General features: G+C 38.2%; 2 protein-coding genes across 12 annotated transcripts in view; one reads left to right on the forward strand and one right to left on the reverse strand.

Annotated features, from left to right (window-relative positions):
- The window catches only part of INTS9 (integrator complex subunit 9), a 104,550-nt gene extending 94,127 nt beyond the window's left edge, over window positions 1–10,423 (reverse strand). The window contains exon 1 of the mRNA XM_032389006.1: window positions 10,141–10,423. Within this exon, the coding sequence (XP_032244897.1) occupies window positions 10,141–10,149 (9 nt within the window). The 5' untranslated portion in view covers window positions 10,150–10,423. The remainder of the gene's footprint in view (window positions 1–10,140) is intronic.
- Window positions 10,424–10,630: 207 nt separating this feature from the next.
- HMBOX1 (homeobox containing 1) overlaps window positions 10,631–17,075 on the forward strand; it is a 206,621-nt gene continuing 200,176 nt past the window's right edge. For 8 of the 11 annotated variants that reach the window (XM_032389155.1, XM_032389154.1, XM_032389162.1 and 5 more), the window contains exon 1: window positions 10,657–10,947. The gene's annotated coding sequence lies outside the window, so the exon portion shown is untranslated. The other 3 variants (XM_032389158.1, XM_032389157.1, XM_032389156.1) reach the window with 3 other exon arrangements.

Below are 17,075 nucleotides of genomic sequence, written 5' to 3' on the forward strand. Positions count from 1 at the left end.
TGTATCCTACAAATATACTTCCAGAGATGCTCACAAAGGAGATTATCACGCAACATGATTTCTGAACGCAAAGGATTGGAAACAATGTAATGCTCATCAATGAGGGTTTGGCCAGATAAATTATGGCATATCTAAACAACAAAACACTGCACAACTGATTTATTTTCTAGCAATGGTATGAACATATTTTTGAGATATGTTGACACTAATTTCATGTTATGTTTTGTATTAGTAACAAAGCCATGCCCTAAACTTTAACAATGAATGATTTTCAAAATCATCGTGAGGGGTGTAGGTGGGGGTAGTAGAACTTTATCTTTCAGCCTAACATCCATAATTCTAAACTCATCCTTTAGACAATGAAAATACAAAGTGTCTGTTAGAAATATTTAAAAAAATATCTGAAAGGAGAATTGAAAATATTTTATTGTCTACAATGAGAGAACTGTGAAAACAAATGACCCAAGATCTTATTAAATGCAGACTCTAATTCATTAGGTATGAGTATGTAGTGTAGTGTTTTATAAAATGAACCAGTTCTAGATACTGATAGGAAATGATAGGTAAGATACATTTCTAACTTAAAAAAGAAAAAGGAATTCACAAAACCAGTGTCGGTAGGATCTCACCATATATGTAAAAAATAAAAAAGGGATGGAAATTACGTAAATGTAAATCCACAGAATATCTCTGAAGGGTACACAAGAAACTGATAACTAAGATTGCTCCCGGGGAGGAAGATAAAGAGAGGAGCAGATCTCTTCACTTTTTTTTTTCTCTTAAACTTCTACAATGTACATGTATTACCTATCTAAAAAAATACAAAGAGATGCTCAATATCACTAAGCATTAGGGAAATGTAATGAAAATCACAGTGAGATACTAGTTCACACCCATTAGGACGGTTATTATCAAAACAAACAGAAAATGACAAGTATTGACAAGTGGTGAAGATGTGGAGAAATCAGAACCCTTGCGTATTGCTATTGGGAATATAAAATGGTGCAGGTGCACATACTGTGAAAAACAGTATGTTCGTTCCTCAAAAAGTTAAACGGAGAATTACCATGTGATCCAGCAATTCTATTCCTGGATAAATATCCCAAAGAATTCAAAGCAGAGATCTGAACAGATATTTGTACACCCATGTTCAAAGCAGATTTATTCACAATAGTCAAAAGGCAGAAATGACATAAGTGTCCATAGATAGATGAATGGATAAACAAAATGTGGTATACACGTTTGATGGAATATTATTCCGTCTTAAAAAGGAAGAAAATTCTGACACATGCTACAACATGGATAAATCTTGAAGATATTATGCTAAGTGATGTCTGGAGATGGATGGTGATGGTCACTGAAACATAATGCCACTTAACTCTACTTAATAACTTAATGCCACTGAACTCTACTTAAAAATGGTTAAAACAGTTAATCTTATCTTGTGTATATTTTACCTCAATTTCTAAAAAATCTAATGCACAAACAGAAAATCTGAAGAGACCCACAGCAAGTAAAGAAAATGAATTATGTCAATTAAAAATCTGCCCACAAAGAAAAGCCCAGGCCCAAATGGCTTCCCTAATGAATTCTATCACACATTTAAAGAAGAAATGATATCAATTCTTTGAGCACTCTTCCAGAATACAGAGGAGGAGGGTACACTTCCCAACTCATTCTATGAGAACAATATTACTCTGATACCAAAACCAAAGACATTATAAGAAAACTACAGAACAATAGCTCTTGTGAATATATATGCAAAAATCTTCAACAAAATATTAGCAAACCAATTCTGGCAATATGTATAGAGGACTATACATCATGACCAAGTGGGAACTATACTTGGAATTTAAGATTGACTTAACATTCAACATTCAACCAAGGTAATACACCATATTTATATAATAAAGGACAAAAACTACATGATCATCTTGATATCCCCCCGAAAAGCATTTGATAAAATCCAAGACCCAGTCAGGATAAAAATGCTCAACAAACTAAGGCTAGAAGAGAACATCCTCAACTTGATTAAGGGTATCTACAAAAAACCTACAGCTCACATCATATTCAATAGTGAAAGACCAAATGCTTTCCCCTTCAGATTGGGAACCAGGAAAAGATTGACAAGGATGTCTGCTCACACCACTTCAATTCAGCATTGTACTGGACGATCTAGCCAGTATAATCATGCAGGAGAAAGAAATGAAAACATGGAGATAATAGAAATGGAAACCTTCCACACAACAAGAGCCCCAAAGTGAAAACAATCCAAATGTCTATCAAATGGTACACGGATAAACAAAGTGTGGTATACTCGTATAGTGGAATATTATTAAGCAGTATATGCTACAAGATGAGTGAACCTCAAAAACACTATACTAAGGGCAAGAAGTCAGACACAAGAGACGGCATACTGTAGTAGTTAATTTATATGAAATGACAAGAAAGGGCAAATCTACAAGACAGAAAGTAGGTAAGTGGTTGCCTGAGCCTGGAGGTAGTAATGGGGATTGACTGCTAGTGGGCACAAGGGATCTTCTCAGAGCGATGGAAATATTCTAAAACTGGATTGTGGTAATTGTTGCACAACTCTGTAAATTTACTAAAAGTCACTGCAGAGTACCCTTTAAATGTATGAATTCAGTGGCATGTAAAATTATACCTCAATAAAGCTGCTTTAAAAATGTAAAGAAAAAAGGTAACGGTTACAATAATAATATCCTCTACATTATTAATACTACTGCTTGTTTACTCATATTTCCACATACTGGAAAAACATATGGGAAGGAAGACTTATTAAATTAGAACATCTAATTATGCCTGCCTCTATTTTACTGAAATAGAAAAATGCAGAAATATTGTATTTAGGAAAAGAGAATCTCTGCTTAGGCCATAAATCTGAGGAATAGATTATGCAAGACCTTTTATTATTCACCTCCCCCCACCTTCATAAACATGAGTGATGAAAAATAAACTGCACCTTAAGGGCAAAAAGGGTCTTCGTTCTGCAATTCCTATTAAAAAATCATTTTCTTGAACATCATCTATCTGATTATATATTCTTGAGAGAGCTAAAGTTCATTCAGTTGTGCTTTCAATAAATTTAAATGTTTTAGACCTTCAAGGCATTTCCTTTAGATATATGGTCAATCAGGGACAATTGAAACTTCCTGTTTTTCTCACAGTAAAGTTTCCACCACACAGTTCTTAGACTTGATCACTGAGTGCCTTGGGGTTTTCAAACTGACTTGTTTCTCCTTACAGTCTTTCTTATTCCCTTTATCCTTCTGGTCTGCAGTCTTGCCTTTTTTCATGATCTCTGCAAATTCTGGCATCTACCTTTTCCTCAGTCCTTCCTGATATATCAAGTTCTAGCTTCATCTCACAGATCATCCCTTTACTGGGGATGGGGGGGGGGATCTCCTCTGTCATTTATGCACACTTGGCCTGGCCGTCTCTCCAATCCATTTGATCCCATAATACTGCCATCTTAATTACTACACCCATGCATCAGCATTTTCAAAGCAATACCACAGAGTGTTTAAAAAATTCCTTTTAAAGATTCTTATGACACCATTTTTTTTAATATGAAGAAGTGTGTTCCCCTTTCTGGTACATTTTCCCACATCCATATATCACTACTGTAAGGATGTATTACTAAATATGGCTGAAGTTTAAGAGACAAGAGCGTGTGAGGATTGATGAAAGGAGAAAGTTGCATTAGTAAGACACACAGTAAGAGTAAAGAAACAGATGGCATCGTTGGCAAAGGGGAGGAAATGCATTCTCATAGACTACTGGTACAATGGTAAACTAGTGGGCAAGTCGGCCGTAATTACTACAATTTTAAGAAGGCATATTCTTGGATACAATTAAATGCATTGTTTGACCATTACATTAAAAAAATACTTGAGCCAGTGCCTGATGATATCTCTACATCAGAAATTCACTGTAATATTGTTTGAATTGCACAGTAAGCCCACTAGACATTACTTTCCATAAAGGCAGAGAGTAAATCTGTTTTATTCCCTGCAATGCACCCAGGACCTTGAGCAAAGCCTAGCACAGAGGAGAGAGGTGGTCAGGAAGTTTTGTCGAATAAATAAATGAATAATAATAGAGATTTGAGGGGCCGTGTATGCCTGGACCTCTGTTGGTATTTAGCGAGCCAGGAGCAAGTGTACCATTTGGAATGCTGGGTTTTACTAATTTCCATGCCACGCTACACTCTTCGCCCTTGTCTGTCAAGTGCACTTTGCTGATTATCAGAGCCAAAGGCAACAGCATTGGAGTGCTCAAAGCAAACCAGGCACAAAACAGATGTGCTACTGCAGTTATATGCAACACTAATGCTGTCATGCTTAATATTGTGAGTCATATATATATATTTTCAATTCAACTATTATTGCTGAAAAAAATCTATTATTGGTATACTTTTTTTTCACCTTAAGTATAAAAGATTTAATCTTCAGAGTAACAACAATTAGGACTTTGAAATGCCCCAAAGTAAAATATCCATTTTTATCTCAGAGCACTGCTGAATAAAGTATGTGACTTGGCTTTATGTTACACATTGCTTTTCAGTTTGAGGAAAGAAAGGAAAAAACCTGTCATACTGAGGTGGTGATAAAACATGACCTTTCGGAAGCTCGAAATGATATTACATCATAAAGACACACGAGGGCACTCTAATCAACCAGCAAAGAGAAACAGAAAAGATAGTGAAATCAGGTTGACATTTTAACAACTGCACCACAATAGGTGAATTAATAAACACTGGTAAAATTGTGAATGTTTGTAATTCATAGCAAGAGATTTTCTATTCTTGATCCAAGTTCTAAGAAGCCAAAAGCATTCTGTAATTCTGTAAATGAGAGAAATAATCTATCACTCTCAGATCAGAGGTGAGGAATAACCACACCCCTTGCTAATGATTTGTTAAATTAACCTTGGAGCAGAATTTGCCCCTTTCAAGCAAAGATCTTCTAGATCATCTACAGTTCCACTGGTGTTTTATTTGTCCTCCACTGGGAGCAGTCCATGAATCCATTTCTTTGCTCCATCTGTTTTCCTAGGAGAAATGGTGAGTTAAAAGTTTGAGCCTTCCCCAAGAAAGCCAGTAGTAATGAAACAGCACTTTGTATAAAGGAGCATAGACCACTGAAGAACATCTCCTGGCCTTCCTGAGTTTTAAAATTTGTAAATACAACTACAGCATGTAATTTCCTCCATCAAATTCAAAAAGTATGCATAACAAGCATTTAAATGACCTTTCTCTCAGAACTTTTAACAAGAGAGCAACAATAACTACAGAGAGCCATGGATTCTGAAGCAGTCAGGTTCATTCACTAAGGATTATCACTAATATTTTTTTTAAAAGATTTTATTTATTTGAGAGAGAGAGAGAGAGAGAGCAAGATCAGGGGGGAGGGGGAGAGGGAGAAGCAGACTCCCCGCTGAGCAGGGAGCCTGACTCCGGCCTTGATCCCAGGACCCCAGGATCATGACCTGAGCTGAAGGCAGACACTTAACCAACTGAGCTACCCAGGCGCCCAGCTTATCACTAATCTTAAAGTCATATTCAAATTTGTGCCTCAGCAAAATCATAAATAATTTCCTGTCATTAATCTTTGGGGTCAAATGTAAGAATTAAAATGGAAAGTATTAAAACTTTGAGTGCCAAGGGTACACTGTGGTTGCATAATAAATCTTTGTTGACTTAATAAAAAGATTCTCTCCATCTCTGGATCCATAGAAAGTATGACACATGCTGCATTCCTGAACTGCTTCTTACTATCTTCTTTAATCTTCATCTATTTGAATGACTAAATTCCTAGATATGATGTTTCAAATTCAATATGTCAATGTATTCAGTATTTTTTTGTTCCACGATGTTTTGGTAAGGACCCTGATGAATTCTAGTTTCTATCCTTTCCTGAACTGGCCACCTGGGTATACCCAGGGAGGCTCAATTTATACTAATAACAGAACAGGCTCTAAAGTATGCTAATTTTCTTCTAATCTTCTAATTTTCCTGCTCTTTAAAAATGATTCTGGTTAACTGAAGGTGCCAATCAACTTTTTTCAGTTAAATAAAGCTGCCTGAATACTGCATAATATTATAGACAGTAATTAAAATCGTTTGAGTTGGTATCTTTCTAAGGAGATATCCAAGGAATATTTTATAATGACATCCGTGGTCTTCCCTTGGGTGTGTGAAAAGCCACCAAGAGAGTGATGTGTAATAGCCAAACTGTGGAAAGAGCCAAGATGTCCACCAACAGATGAATGGATAAAGAAGATGTGGTATATATACACAATGGAATATTATGCAGCCATCAAAAGGAATGAGATCTTGCCATTTGCAACGACGTGGATGGAACTGGAGGGTATTATGCTGAGCGAAATAAGTCAAACAGAGAAAGACATGTATCATATGACCTCACTGATATGAGGAATTCTTAATCTCAGGAAACAAACTGAGGGTTGCTGGAGTGGGGGGTGGGGTGGGAGGGATGGGGTGACTGGGTGATGGACACTGGGGAGGGTATGTGCTCTGGTAAGCGCTGTGAATTGTGCAAGACTGTTGAATCTCAGATCTGTACCTCTGAAACAAATAATGCAATATATGTTAAGAAAGAAAAAAAAAGAAAATAGCAGGAGGGGAAGAATGAAGGGGGGGAAATCGGAGGGGTAGATGAACCATGAGAGACGATGGACTCTGAAAAACAAACTGAGGGTTCTAGAGGGGAGGGGGGTGGGAGGATGGGTTAGCCTGGTGATGGGTATTGAGGAGGGCACGTTCTGCATGGAGCACTGGGTGTTATGCACAAACAATGAATCATGGAACACTATATCTAAAACTAATGATGTAATGTATGGGGATTAACATAACAATAAAAAAATTAAAAAAAAAAGAGAGTGATGTGTAAAGTTAGAGAACTATAAATGGCATTACAGAGGTTACACTGGGTAGTATAAAAACCAACTTGGGCACTCAACTCAATTGGTATGGTCTGATATGGAGCCCTTTATATTATCAAGGAAGTTTCCAAACTTTAATTTTTTTTTACCAATAATCTTTTTTAAAGATCTTAATTTAATCAAACTCACATTTAAAGTTAATTTTAAAAACAGCCTTGAATAAACTCTCCCAGTATGCACTCTGGCTTCCTTTTATTAAGAGATAACATATGCCAGGTACTTTGCAAGGTGCTGGAATCCCGGCCCTCATTAACCAAGAGTCTTAAGGAAGGAATCTTGGATTCAGATCTTGGTTCTACTACTTTTCATCTGTGTAACTGTGAGCCACTTCATTTTCCTGAGGCTCAGACTTTTTATCTGTAAAATGGGAATACTATCACCTAGATCAAAGGAGTAAGTGGGACACTACACGGTACCTAGCAAGGTGCCTGGCACACAGTAATTGCTCCACAAAAGGTAGCAATTATTATTTTTTTTACTCCAATGGATATTGCTTATTGTAATGTTTTAAATATACTCCTTAATCTTTTCTTATCAATAGTCACAGGCCTTGATAATCCTTCAGAGATTATTCAACAACTATTCAGTGGCATCATACTATGTGTCAGGCCCTGGAAATATATGAGGGAGGACAGACATAAAACCAGTAATTACCAGTGCTACAAAAAGAAAATGTGCCATGGAAGCATATAACGGGGGTAACCAATTCAAGGAAACCTTGAAGAAGTACTAAACAGAGACCTGAGATAAATGAAAAAATAAGGCAGGCAAAAAAGCACTGTAGGCAAAGCAACACACTTAAAGTCCCAGAGGCAAAAGCATAGTGAACTGAAGGAACTGGAAGATGTGCAATATAATTGGAACCAGGAGAGCAAGGGAGATGAGGGCTAGGTAGGAGCCTGGAAAGGTAGGCAGGGCCATATTCTGCAGGATCAAGTAAGCCAAGTTAAGAATTGTAAGACTTTATACTAAGGGCAAAGGAAGCTCCTGAGGGGTTTTATGGAACTCTGCAATTTAAAACAACTTCTGAGATTCAGAGTAGACTCGATGGGGTCAAGATTGAACTCAGGGAGATCATTTAGAAAGTATTGTTGAATTCCAAGTATCAAGTAGAAAGAGCCAGTACAAAAGCAGTATTAGTGGGACTGGAGAGAAAGAGACTTGTTCAAGAACAAAGGTAGAATCAATCAACAAGATGTGGTCATAGATTGTGCATGGGGAGGGTATTCTGGGAAGTAATAATCTCAAAAACAAGAATGTGCTCAATAAAATGTATTTCTGTGTTTCATGATATAAATGTAAAGCATGGTTTCTTACTACATATTCCTGAAGCAGTACACAAAGTTAAAAATCTCAGGCCATGGGGACGATTTATTTTAACTTTATGAGACATGACACACAAAAGATGTCTAAGTGAGCATCAGTGTTTTTGAAACCACTTTGCTATGTTGATGGTAATTCTGCATAGATCCTGCAAGATCATCTAACAACTACCAAATGAGTTTTAATATGTAACACATGGATTGAAAGTAAAGAGGGAGGCACTATAGATAGAACACTTTTTCTTCCTAGGAGGCATATTTTGGTTCTTAAAGGAAAAAACAAGTTTCTACTCTTTTCCCTTCCATGCTTCCACATCTGTAAATATATTAAGCAGGAGGAATATTATGAGCAAACCAAAGTACGTGCAAAGTAAATCTTGGCTCTCAGCCAAATGCATTTTTATGGGAAAAATTGTTTCACACTTGCATGCCTTCTCACCAAGCACACCAAATATGATTTAACATTTACTGGGGACACATGGTCTGTGCTCCAATCATTTAGGTGCAAACTCTTTTGCACCTAAAACCTGAACCCTCTTCATGGAAGGCCCTGGCCGACTCCTCTTTCTTATCAGTTCGAGTCCTTTCTAGGAAGCTATCTTCCACCTCTCCCCCACCCCCATTATCCTCTCAATTCCCCAAACCCTGAACACGTTTTTATTTTACCATGAATTGCAATGAATTAAAATTTTGGCTTTCTTTTCTATCTTCGTTAAATTGCATGCTTCTATAGGGCAAGGCAGTGACTTTCAATTCTGCATTCTTAAATGTTTCACATTCAGACCCAGGAGCAAATTGACAGTCAAGGTTTACTAATCTGTGCCCTTCTCCCTACCTAAGTGCAGCTTTAAATGGCAGCAGTTTTGGAGTTGAATCTACTTTAATACTTTCTCTGACTTCAGAAAACAGCCGACACTTTGCAGAGTATATACCTGTAGAATGTGTGTGTGTGTGTGTGTGTGTGTGTGTGTGTGTGTGTGCGCGCGCGCGCGTATGTTCAAATAAGAAAACAAACCTTTTGTTTTTGTATAAAAATCACAGAAAGTAAAGCCTGACATACTTGGCTGCAGGAACATTAATTTTAAAAGGTTGAGAAACAGCATCTCACACCTCCTAATTAATGCTATTATTAATTCTATAGAGGTAGAATAATCTAGTTAGATCTATGCACAGTAAGTAAAACGACCCAAAATAAAGGTCTGAGAAGCTTTTCAATAAGCAAAGTGTTTGGGTTTTGTGATGCAAAGACTTCTCCAGATACACTGGCTCATGCAGTCCCTAGGGTGGAATGCCTTAACACTTCCTCTCAGCCCACTGTATGTAGTGTTTAAGACTCAAATCCTCCAAAATCACACCCTGACTTCGTCCTTCTCTAAAGTCCTAGGGCAGTTAGGGGTCTATAATACAAAATTTAATAAGTGTTTACCCTCTGCCCAATATTTTCTACTCTCCGCTCAGATCTAACAAAAGCCGCCTCAACAACGGTAGGGAGAAACGCTAATCAAGTGCCAATAGCATGGAAAGAAGTTAACCTATTTCAACACTCACGTGTCAGCTGAGAAGTCAAACCTAGCTCATAAAGCCCAACCTTAGTTCGTAGAAGAAATGCGACAGAGTCAACGTCTTATCTAACCAAAGGGACCCGTCAACGGATACATGAGATCTCTAGGCAGCTGGGGGTGGAGGGTGGGGGGATAAAACTCAAATCTCCTCAACAACAGCAGCTTTCCTTGGTCCACCCACTTTCTACTTCCCTTCCCAAGGTACAAACGAAGAAGTCCAAAAGGATATGGCATCACCTTTGCTCTCTGACCTAGGAGCAGAGACTCACCAGTTTCATGTTAAGACTTTTGGTTGTTCAGTACCAGACACTCCACTCCTCAAACGCAGAAAGCCTCTTCCGGTTCAATCACCGCCACCGGCCCGCCGACAGCATCGCGGGACATGCAGTCCTTCTTCTCCACGCCCCCTCCCCGGGGCATCATGGGAAATGTAGTCATCTCTCCGTGCATCATGGGAACTGTGGTCATCTTTCTTTTCCGTCCCTTTCCTCTCCAACGCCTCCTTCGGCCAGCTCAAATTCATCCCCGCCGCCAATTCATCCTCCCTCTGCACTCCAGCATGATATCATGTCCCCTCTCTGGACCTGGGACCCATGGTATTCTGGGATGTGTAGTCCCCATGGCTCTGGCGCCCCTTACCCCTCCTCCCTGTGGGAAGGCGGATGGGCGCGGGACTTGCCGGGAGCTGTAGTTCCCTGGGGCCTCTGGATGCTAAGTCCTGAGCTTTTACTCAAGGGAGGCAAGAACTACAACTCCCAGGGCCGCCCGGCTGCAGCAGGTGGGAGCGGGGCTGTTGATATCAATATGGCGGTTGTCAGCCAGACAAAGACAGTCAGTCTGATGTGATTGAGACAAGGGAGGTTTTCAGGGGGAGACTGGGAGATAGGGGCCTCCCCTCCCCCTTCTCCTCTTCCTGCGCCGGCCTCAACCCCTCCCCAGTCCCCTCCCGACTGGCGCCCCACGCGGAAGACACCCCTCCCCCTCCCGCTTTCCCCTCCTCCCTGCCTCAGCCCTTCGTACTGGGACGTTGGGGAGGGGGCTGTGCCGGGCGGAGAGAACTCAGCAAGGATTCTGAGGTGAGTCGAGCGGTTTTGAAGCCGGACTACCTCAAGTCTCATTCCTCACTTCTTTCTCTTCACTTTTTTTTTTTTTGAGGGGCTTTGGGGAGTAAGTGAGTGGGCTGGGATGGGTCTCTTAAGCGGCCCGATTGAGAGGAGGGAGGAAGCAGGGGGCTTCCGAGTGGGTAACCCGGACGCAGGGGGTGGGGTGGGGCAGTTTGTGGGGGGCGGTAATTGAAAGGCGTCGGCTGCTCCCCAACTCTTTTCTCCTGCTTTTCTCCACTGTGGGCGGAAGGTTTGAATCCTGGAGGTGGGGTCTCCTGTTTGGAGTTTGGGAAACTGCGAGGTGAATTTGAAGCGTGTGGGTTTGTTTGGGGGTTATAACTGTGTTTTAAACTGTGTGACGTGTACTTGTGTGATATGTTAGTCTTGAATAAATGTCTATAGATAGGAAGTTAGATAGCTGGAGTCATAGCTTTTATCTGGGCCTGGGCAGAGAAGCGTGCGTGAGGTCCGCGTCCTGGACCTTTGGGCTGGCTACGTGGTGCGGGGTAGCTGGGGTTAGCAACTCGTTTGTGTCCCATTGCCCGCTCACACTTCTCCTCCTGCCTCCGCCCCCTCCCCTGGACAAATCTCCACCCCAAACTCCGGGCTGAAGAATTTTAGAGATGAGGTGGTGTGGAGATGGATTTTTGCATCCTTAAGTCCATAGATAGGTGGGAAAGGAAAAGTGTTCTTAATATTTTATTCCGGAACCGTGTTTTGGTTACACTATTGGGGCTACTTTGAAAGGAGTCCTCCACCCACCCTCACCCCGAAACAGTAGGTAGATGTATCTCATCGTCTTCGTGTTAAATGCATTAAACATTACTTAAGATTCGGGGGCGTGCGGTGGGGGTCTGGAGTGCTGACATGGGTATGCGTCTCTGTGTGTCTACTAAAGACACAGGATGACTGTTGTGTATCTTGAGATAGGGAGACTTATTTTCGTAGTAGGAAAAACTGTTGGAAATTATTTGGTGGCGGGGGGAGTAGCTGATAGGCGCTGCTTGTATTTTTCTTCTACCCCACCCTGTTCTGTCTCGGATTTGTCTGAAAGCTGGTATGGAAGAGTGAGGAAGCATTGGGTGAGTGAAGGATGGAAGGCAGTTGACATTAAAGATGCTATACTGTATAAAGTTGAATGGTGTAAAGTGATTGCTGTTTTTTACCCTGAAGCTTTAAAACCCTTTTGTATCTAATAGGGTAGAGTGATGTGACTAGTTCATTTCTCTGGGATCCTGCAGGTGTAGAAACCTCTCTTCCCTCCCTTCCTTCCCTTCTTCCTCCTTCAGTCCTTCCTTTCTTTCTTGGCATGCTACATTTCTCTTCCCAGATGGACATGATGCCTCCTGTGCCTGTTTATTTAGTTTGTGCTAATATAGTTGTGCTTTTTGTGATTTTACTATAAAACGCATCATTAGGTGAAAAGGACTTGCATTTGTTTTTACTTTGCATTTATGCCACAGGTAATTGTCACATCAGGATTGAAGTGCTTTGCATTAAACTAATTTTAAAATTGCACAACTAAGTTGTTAGATCTAGTTGAATTATGTTTATAAGTCAAGTTTGGAAAATTTGAATTCTGATTGTTTTCTCAAGTTTCAAGTAGAGTTACAAAGGCAAGAGGGTTGCAACATCTCTTTTTTCTCACAGTCTTTAATATTTAATAACATTACACCAGGAGAATTTAAGACCATATATTTTGTAGTTTCTTCAGTCTGAAATAGAAGTTTTTCAATAGCACTCCTTCTGTGACAGTTTTTTTGTGTAATGGACCTTTAAATAACTAAAGGAATTGGCATAATTGCTCTTTTGACTGTTGAGACTTAGTGTATTTACATATTTGGCTCCAAACTTACCAATTCTCATATCTATCAGTAAAGGACTTTAGATTCCATAAAAACTGAAAGTCACATAGACACAGTATGCAGTTTTATGGTATGTTTTATGACCTTTGATTTGAAATTTCTGCAGTTGATCATTCACACAGATGAGCTGACTGGAAACGTGAGGTAGTATGTATATTTAGATTGACCTGAATAAAAAAAAAATTGATGTGTCTTCTAAGTCTCAAATTTAGAATATAAAATATGTTGATACAAAGCCGAACCTTTTGTTTGTTTTAGACTAGGATATCCAGAATTTTTTGTTTTAACCTTCTGTCTTAATCTGAAACATTACTTTGCCAAAACTGGAGGAAAATCCCATGTAACTACATAATAGAGTATATTTTTGCTAGAAGATATTCTGTTAGATGTAGAGTTTTTAAATGTTCAATACTTATTTTAGAAATAAAAAACTAAAATGTCTAAGAGTTGGAAAAATAAAACAGTATTTTCTCTTCCACCTACCCGTACCTCAGATTTTCTTTTTGTTTGTTTTCTTCCATGGAAGTGCAAAGTTACTTACTGGGAAAACCTTTCATTAAAGTTTTTCTGACTAGTAGTCTGGTTGAAATCATTGTAAGTAAACCAAACATATTCCTTGCATTTGGCGGGGGTGATTCTGTTGCACTCTAAGCACTGAGCATTAAAATGATGTAAAGCCTTTACTGCAGGTTAAAGCATAAAACATTGTCAGCATGTGGAAGTCATATGGTTTATGAAAAGAGTAGAAAATCAGGGCATTGGTGCCTGTCCAGCTTAAAATTTCATCCCGTAACTGTGAAAGACACATTTATTTTAATATGATTGCTTCTAAAAATGTTGCCTGTATTATGGGAAGTTGAGAATCCAAACTGTTTTTAACCAATCTGTTGCTAGTTTAGTGTACTGCATATCACGAATACTGTGGTTACAAATGTGCATCAAGGAGCCTTTAGGGGTCATCTTTATGTTGAATGTCTTTAGTGAGGCTTCATTTTCATTGCTGTATGAACAGATTTCGCTCTTAGCACAAATCCTTAGTTGAGGCATCACTAATAGAAATTTAATAGCTCAGTATTGATAAATTTTAAAATATATTGCAACAAATCTCTCATTGTTTTAGCATTAAAAAAACAGAAGTAACCAGTTTGTGGCAATTTTTGTGGCAAGTATCTATTGGAATGAGATTGCTTGTTTGAGTAGATGTTGAACACATTGGGATATTTATGCTAAATTTGTTCCTTTGGGGTCTTGTGTATGTTATATTCAGTCCATCCCACTTTTAAATGTTGCAGACAGCTTCCATGTTTCCTGTAAAACCACGTTTGCTTTTGGGTTCATTTCTTTGCAGCTCTTGCTTCTATTATTTTTGTATGCAGATCTTTAAACTTGAGTTATTTTTCTTGGAAATTAGAAATTTATCCTAGGATGTCATTTTTCATAAATGAAAGTTGGTATACCACTTAGCTTTTAAAAAATGTGAATGTTTATAGGTAAACTAGAAAGTGCTCAGTGAAAATATGTTGGGTTTGTTTTGAAAACCTGCTTTATTTAGGTTGTTTTGGCTTCCAGAATTAATTTTGTAGCTCCCTTTGCTTTTTGGCCAGATTTTTCTCTTAACTCTTGGCTTTTGCTTCTCAATTCAGTAGAACTTTAATTTATAAAAAAAAACCGTGTTAGTGGGAATCACAGCTTGTCTAGAGTGTCCTATGGCTACATTTACATATGCACTCACATAAAGCACCTTTACGTTTGTTTATATATGAAATTGATATATATCTATGAGGCATGCAACCTGTAAAAAAGGAATCTGAACCACAAATAACAGGACACTAAACAGTGGCTCAAACTAGAAACCAGAGTAACTACCACCATATGCTGTCCACATTATAGAAGCTATGGAGATTTTCAGTATCATTAATGATAAGCCATTATTTTAACAGATTCTGCCAAAATCTATTTCTCTCAAAATGGAAGCTATTGGTATTGAAATTTTTCTGAAAATAATATTAATTAATATGTGTCTTAGATTCCTAGGTGCAGCTGTCTCCCCACCTGACCTGTACTGGTTATAGGGCCCATCATAAGTACAGAGTAAAGATTTTTCTGACTGATTATTTGAGGTATAACTTTTAGTTATAGTCTATTTAAACATAATCCAGTCTTTAGTTAACTTGTTTTTCTTAATCTTAGATGAAACAAGTTGGAAATTTACTATAACATTGTTTTGGACACTTTCCAAGAGCATTTAGTTACTGGAAGGCTTTGGCTTTGGCATAGTTTTACCCTTAACAATGGTAATAAGTTTGGGGTTGCAGTAAGTTTTTCCAATGGTTATTTTAATTCTAATGCAGTACTTTACAGATCCTTGACTTGGGGAATAAGGATATTGTTTTTTGGTTTTGTTTTTTTATTTACAAACAAAATGAGAAAAAGCAATAGATTTAGCTTGAAGTTATGAGTTATTATACTTTTTTTTGAATCTTAAAACAGGTGTCCATAGATTCATTCAAAGGGCATTTAGGTTTTTTTTTAAACTTAGAGTGCTGATTATGATACTGTTTACTAAGTTGCACATATTTTCTGTAGCTTGTCTCATGTTCAGTGATGGTCTGCATGTGGTTTATCGAAAACATTTAATTGCTTTCTTTACTGTATGCATATTAAACAATTAGTGTGGAGTTGCCAAGGGGCAGTAATTTTAATGTTTATAGTTACAGTTTTCAAAGAGGAGAAAGTCACATGCTGTGGCTATTGCTGAAGTGAGGATGACCTGAGACTAAATTTATCTGCTTTAAGATTTTGATAAGTAGTGGTGTGATTAAAATGTGAAGCTGTTGGGTTGGGCCTACTCAGTCAAACCTTGAGTCACTCTGACTCTCCACATCCAATCATAGAATCAAGTTGATTTTACATCCTTTGTATCTGTATCAATTAACTTCTTTTCATTATATGCTATTCCCTTAATTCAGGCCTTCATCATTTCTGTCTTGCCACATCAGTTTCTTAACTAATTTTCCTGCTTTCAGTATTTTTTCTTAAGTAATTTTTCACTCCTACCTGAGAGATCTTGCTAAAACAAAATGTGGATTTGATTGTTAGCCATACTTTGCCTGTGATCCTTCAGTGGCTCCCCAGCCTTTCAAATAAATCCAAACTGTTATTCCACCCGTGTCCAAATCCTGGTTTTGCCAATTACTTGCTGTGTGACTTTGGGCAAGTGTTTTAATCTGTCTGTTCCTCAGTTTCCTCATCTGTAGAATGGGGATAAATAGTCCTCACTTCATAGGATTATCATGAGCACTTAGAATACTGTTAAGTACCTAGAATGCTTCAGGGATATCATAAATGTTAACTATTATTATCATTGTATTATACCACGTGTTTTGTGTTCTAGTTCCTTCTGTATATTTTATCATTATCAACTCTAGACCCTATGCCTTAGCCATGCCCAACTACTGGTAGGCCCAGCAAGCACTCTAGCATAGATAAGGAGAGTGGGGTATTATTAGTCTGTGAGGGTTGAGGTTGTTAGTAATGTCTTCAAAAGTAAAGAATTAATTGTGAACTTTAAAACATATTGCTGTATAAAGTTAGAATGATAGTATATTTTGTTGCTCTGGCTTCTGTTTTTATCCTCAAAATAAAAGACAATGTTAGTTAGATTATTGTGTAATTCAGACAACAATTTAAAATTCACTTTCTTTGTCCTGTTAATACATTTTTATGTTTTGAACTTAGATTCCCACTGCTAATCCAACCTTTTTATCTTCTTTTTTTAAAAAATTTTTTTATTGTTATGTTAATCACCATACATCATTAGTTTTAGATGTAGTGTTCCATGATTCATTGTTTGTGCATAACACCCAGTGCTCCATGCAGAACGTGCCCTCTTTAATACCCATCACCAGGCTAACCCATCCTCCCATTCCCCTCCCCTCTAGAACCCTCAGTTTGTTTTTCAGAGTCCATCGTCTCTCATGGTTCATCTCCCCCTCCGATTTACCTTTTTATCTTCTCACCTAACTTCATGAAAGATTAATTTTGTATAGTTTCTTTCACTTTTTTCCCACAAATCCAAATTCTCCATTTTGTGTAATTTTTTTTTTTTTTAACATTGCTTTTGAGACAATTGAATAGTATTATATGATCTGGAAGCCTCTTTGACAGACATCTGTTTTATTTACATACTAATGTTTATACTTGAGGTTGGGTGGCTAGTTTATTTCCACTGTTTTA

The sequence above is a fragment of the Phoca vitulina genome, unplaced genomic scaffold (assembly GCF_004348235.1).
Source record: "Phoca vitulina isolate PV1807 unplaced genomic scaffold, GSC_HSeal_1.0 scaffold53, whole genome shotgun sequence".
Lineage (NCBI taxonomy): Eukaryota > Metazoa > Chordata > Mammalia > Carnivora > Phocidae > Phoca > Phoca vitulina.